Source organism: Eschscholzia californica, unplaced genomic scaffold (genome assembly GCF_041429995.1).
Source record: "Eschscholzia californica isolate CP2 unplaced genomic scaffold, dmEscCali1.0.p SCAF_2, whole genome shotgun sequence".
NCBI classification, from domain to species: domain Eukaryota; kingdom Viridiplantae; phylum Streptophyta; class Magnoliopsida; order Ranunculales; family Papaveraceae; genus Eschscholzia; species Eschscholzia californica.
The window spans coordinates 54,566,449-54,572,336 of record NW_028238309.1 but is presented as its reverse complement, the minus strand read 5'-3'; the positions used below and the strand labels follow the sequence as shown (position 1 = coordinate 54,572,336).

At 33.3% G+C, this 5,888-nt stretch overlaps 1 protein-coding gene across 1 annotated transcript; it reads right to left on the bottom strand.

The window, feature by feature from the left end:
• Positions 1-614: 614 nt before the first annotated feature.
• On the bottom strand, positions 615-4,893 carry LOC147559117 (3-ketoacyl-CoA synthase 20-like). Its single transcript, XM_086660912.1, has 2 exons — positions 3,500-4,893; positions 615-1,599 (listed from the first exon to the last, which is right to left on the bottom strand). Exons 1-2 carry the CDS (start codon positions 4,100-4,102, stop codon positions 841-843), a joined length of 1,362 nt encoding a protein of 453 aa, XP_086517038.1. The 5' UTR covers positions 4,103-4,893; the 3' UTR covers positions 615-840.
• Between the last annotated feature and the right edge of the window lie 995 nt (positions 4,894-5,888).

Sequence of the window (5,888 nt, the reverse complement as noted above, 5' to 3'; positions counted from 1 at the left end):
TAGTTTTGAACGGATTGGAATTGTTATTTGTGTTTAATCTCTATGTCGTGTATAAATTTCTCAAAAGTTTGTGGGTAGAATGATTCGGCCCCTCCGTAGCAAAATTTCTAGTTCCGTCCCTGCCTGTATGTATGAGGGTAAAGTAAAACACCTGTCGTAATGAGCAGTCGTCTTGTTGTATGAGAGAAACTCAATGTGGATGTAAGAGTATGGCGGTCGTTGTAGGACATTTGTTCGTGGAAGATAGGATCATCTGTATGAAAGAGAAAATAAATGCTTGTCTATGAATTATGATAGGTATGAAAGATAAAGTAAATAGTAGTGATATTTGCTTTATCTCTTAACTCAGGAGATAAATTTAGAAGGTGTAATATTTACCCATGGAGATATCAAATATTCGAATACAAGGGTATAATCTAAAAAAAGAGTTGGCCCCAAGACAAATCAAATTGTTTTTACTTAGAAAATACTCAATGGAATAACATCAAATTATGAGTAGAAAATGCGGTTTTATTGATAGAGGACTTAAATTTACATGTTTATATATATATATATATATATATATATAAACTCATTAGATTTGTCTAAGCTCATTACTTAGACAAATCAAATTATTTTTACTTAGAAAATACTCATTAGATACAATCATTTTTCTTACACATTGCCACTTAATACAATTTAGAGATTACCCCATATATCTATAGCTAGGTAGAATGTCTAAGCATGAAATTCAACTTGGGTTATTTTACCTATATGCTGAACCATTTGAAACAATCAACATTGAAACCCAAACCATCATCTTAAAGAAGTTTATCATGTAGGCTTAGATGACTTTGGTAATTAGTCAAGAACAGGAAACATATCAATCTCATCCATCCAAGCATTCTTCAGAGTAGCCGGATCGACGGTATTTAACGCTTTCCAAACTGCACTATTGCATTTAAATCCTGACCCAAAAGCAAGTTGACAAACCCTATCGCCTTTCTTAATCCTTCCTTTAGCTTCAGTATAAGCTAATTCATACCATAAAGAACTACTAGAAGTATTTCCAAATCTATATAATGACATTCTAGAAGGTTCTAGATGCCATTTAGTTAGGTTTAAACTTCTCTCAACTTTGTCTAGAACCCCTTTACCTCCAGCATGGATACAAAAATGCTCAAAAGCTGACATGAAGTTTGGTGTATAGGGTTTTATCTGAATGAAGAACCACTTTCTTGCTATTAAATTTGTGATATACATCAACTTCTCAGATATTGGAAGGACTAGTGGTGCTAATGTTGTTATGTTGCTTCTTAGAGCTTCCTCAGCAACTGAAGCAAGATCTTTTGATAAACTCACTCCTACCCTTCCTGTGGTATCTTCTTCTTGATAAGCACATTTGTATCCACGGTCCTCGGTGCCTTTGTGGGTACGGACGGTGTGGAGTAGTTGATACTTGGCATGACGACGATCAGACAGTCGGTTTGAGAGTAGTACTGCTCCAGCTCCCATCCTGAATAGGCAGTTTGATACTAGCATTGAACGTTGGTTGCCTAAGTACCAGTTAAGTGTGATGTTTTCTGTGCTTACTACTAGAGCTCGTGAATTAGGGTGCACCTGCGAACCACATAGACATTACGATATAAGCCGAAGTGTTTATAAATCAATGGTCTCGTACTAGTTGTAATAATGAATTAGAGTCTGAAAGGACATACTATTCCGTCTAAATTTATCCTATGTAATTTATATGAATCAGAGTGAAGTTACTCGATGGCTTTTATGGTTCTTATATCACTCGGACACGTGTAAATGGTTGAAAACTTTCTAATGTATTTTCTTTATCATCCTTATGATGTATCAATGCTATATAAGGTAATATTGAACACGAGATGCCATTATTACATAAATGATCTTTCAAAAGATCAAAAATCTGATTGATATCAACAAGAAGATATGCTGATATCAATATGAAAATAGTTTATGATATCTTCAATTTGAAGACATTAATGTCTGGTTGAGTTATTGGTCCTGATATATTAATGGTGGGTGGGACCATACATAACCCCATTAATAGGTTTCATATTGTTTTTCTAAAATGGTAAGAAATAAAATCTCGTGATGAATTTTAAAGAGGAGTGGGGGAAAGGAAGATTGTAGATAGTATTAATTTTTTTTGATTAGTTTTCCGAACTATTTTCTATTTTTATCTTCTTTTTCGAAGCTTAAGTGTAGACATTTAAATTTTTCTAACCCTTTTGAAAAGTCATAGTATCTCTATTTCTACTCATTTTAAATTTTGTTTCTCGTACTTTTTCTCGCTTAAGTTGCATAATAATTTTTTGTTTTGGTTCTCGTTACATGTTAATTAATGTTCACTTTATATATATATATATATATATATATATATATATATATGAGTATATGATAGATATATGAAAACATTTTAATCATTTTCATTACTAGAACAGAATAAATTTATTAGAACCTATAACTAATTTTAGCTTGTATATTAGATTTTTAAAACCCATGAAGGATTAAAAGACAATATTTCGTAAACAAAAATTATGAATATATTATCAAAACCTAGTAAAATTTATATTTATATATTTTTTGGACAACTAATAAGTCCTAATGGCAGGTGAGAAGCTGTGAAGCTTATTGCAAGAAAAGCAACATACATAAATAGTGAAACACTTTAGTGCAACAATCCAATGAATTTTCTAGAAAAAAATTGTTGTGTTTCTTTAAATGCACTAGCTGATCATGTTGTTCGATTTCTTCTAAGACAAGACTTTTCACTTTGTGCACATAATGAAGTTATTATGCATCAAAATTCGTCGAAGGCAACCATAAATGTGTATTAAATTAACTTTCTGATTAGGGAAATGTTATTACTAAAATCTGCTTCTAACACATAAAACTTTTTGCCATAATTTAGTTGGTATGTTAAAAGAATCAAATTAACAATCTCTCACACCTCACAATATGCATAAGAATTGAAAATGTTAACTTCAATAACAATTTATCCTATGATCTGAAACCTTGCTTCTACTTCATTTTCACTTATCAGTTTTGATTATTAATGATACTACTCAAGCTTTTCCCAAAAAAAAATGTACTTTCAAAACCAATTAATTTCGTAACCACTTAGTGGTACTTGTAAAATTTGTTCATAAATGAGTATCTTATCAGAAATGCTAAGTTCACAACAAAAATGACAAAATTTTTGTCGAAATGACGTGGCAAGTCTGATTTGAAAGTTTGACTAAATCCTAACAGTTAAAACATGAACGACTCATAAAAAGAACGGTTCAGATTGAGTCAAATTTTGAAAGGAATCTTCCAATGTAATTTCGACAAAAATTTTGTCAATTTTTTTTTTGTGAACTTAGGCATCTTAGGTATCTTAATTGAACATGAATTGTACACCTACATAGACATCATTATAATCTCACCCTAATTTGAATCTATTTTGAAAAAATTGGAAAATGTAAGAGAAACAAAGTATAAAACTTACTTGTAATAGCCATTTGGCAAGGTCTACAGAAATAAGCCCGGCACTGCAACCCATTCCGCCAAGGTTGTAACACAAAATATCACCCTTGAGCTTGTAGTGGTTTATGATCATTGAACATAAAGATGGAGTAGGGTTAAAAAGACTACTATTCACCACTAGAATATCTATATCACAAGCTTTGACACCAGTTTTCGCGAAAACTTCATCGATCGCTCCAAAAAATACCGTCTCTATTTCATTTCTTGCGTTAACCATACTAGGGTTTGGTGGGATTCCCCACATAGCTTCGGGAAAATACGTCGACTGACCCAAACCTGATCTACCCAAGATAATTTCTTGAAACCCTAAGCTCTCCTCAGAAAATACTTCCAACATCTTCGACCTCTCAATGAAGATATCATGACTACATTTTAATGAAGGAATGGGTTTGTAACAAGCGTAATCGATCAAGAAAATGTTACAAGAACGGGACTTCAAGTACGTTTTAGCTAAGAAAATAGACAAGAATAAACATAAGAGTATATAAGTAAGATTGAACTTGATGAGGAAGAAGATTTCAGTGAGATAGCTAGAGGTAACCAAAGTACTAAATATCTCATCCATACTTTGATTAATTTCACAGGATTTTAGGTCAGCAAGAGGCTTCAAGATATGGCACTAGGCTTGACTCTTGAGATGAGACAGTATTTGTAGCTAGCTAGAGCTTAAAGAGATCTGAATAGATCATATAAACAACAAGATACCCTTTTTAATGAAGTTCAAATGTGGAAAGTTTTGATGCTTAATTAGAAAGAAAGTTGGAACTAAACACTAGAAATGGGGGGGGAAGACTTGACAGAGAAAGGCAGAACTTGTGATGAAAAAATTATACATTCAATTGCATATCATTATGAAATCAAACATAAAGTGGTTCATGCATTTGAGTACTTTGTTGTTTTAGAATGTGACCTTCTTTTTGGTGCTTGAACTAATTTTACTAGCAAGTGAGACAGCTTTTATATAGTAGGAGACATGGTGAGTGAGAGAGATAGAGAGAGTTACCATCTTAACCTAAATTTAAACAATACAGGTTGGGAGAAGAGGAGGAGACAGAGACTTTAAAACGTATCTGTTGTTGTATTTGTGGTTGGGCATTGGAGCTCATAGCATGCAAGAGGAGTGAAAGATTATTAATAGTCTTTCTTCCCAAATTTGTGTTTCTTTATTGTGAATTCTGCTATCTGCCCATCTGTTTCCATTTTTGCTATTTTTGAATTTATTTGGTAATGTAAGACAATCACAATTCTACCACTTGAATCTCAATTTTTTTTTCTCGGAATCTGGACCTATAGCTCAACAGCTGTTGGACCGGTATTTCCTAAATTTGAGGGATCTAGAATTTTCAAAATCTCGAGAAAGACGTCTCGTTGGACTCGTCTCGTCTAGGTATTCAATTTAGACCTATATTTTTGTCCAAATCTGATTTTGTATGAACGACTGATTAACAAATTAGTTTGCTATGAGAACAACTAACTCTAAACCGGGATTTCGAGCAGTAACACATCTTTTTTTTTTTTTTTTGGTGAAAAGGCATATAGCCTGAAGTTATTCATTAAAATTCTCATGTAGCATCATTGCCGCCTCATTAATGATTTCCATACAACTTTGATTTTTTACCCTCGAACACCCAACTATTACGCGCCTTCCATAAGAACCACAAAACATATAATCTCAAGAGCCTATTTCTATCTACCTCTTGTTCACCCAACCATCCACATAAAGTATTAATGAATGTGTCATTCTCCTCGAATCTCGAGTTCATAGCAGGGTTCCTCCAAAGTTCTCTGGCCAGTTTACACCTTTTGAAAAGATGTTCAATATCCTCACCTTCGTCATTGCACCACGAGCATATCTTTGAAGTTTGTTCATTAAAGCCGAGTGCCTTCATTTTTGTAGGTAGTGTATGAACTAAACGCCAAAGAAATAGTTTTACTCTTGGTACTACTTTGATTTTCTTCCAAAATCGATGCCGAGTGAGTCCTTCTGCATTTCCAAAGCGTAAGAGGTAGAAGGCATAGTGTTTTCAATCGACTTATATAGGGATTTAGTTGTGAAGCCCCCTTTTTCTGTATGAATCCAAATAATTTTATCATTTACACACCTTTTATTCAGGGGTATTTTCACAATAGATCGTACAGACGACTCATCAAATATCTCTTCTATAAGCCCAATCTTCCAATTTCCGGCTTCATCAATCAACTCACTCACTAATAATGGAGTGTATGTATCTTGCTCTTCATGTTTTTTTGGCTTGAACCCTCTTAATGTTGGGACCAATGCGTCTTCCAATATTTTAATTTTTTCTCCATTACCAACCGAGAGCATAATCCTTCCGCTATAATACTTCTCA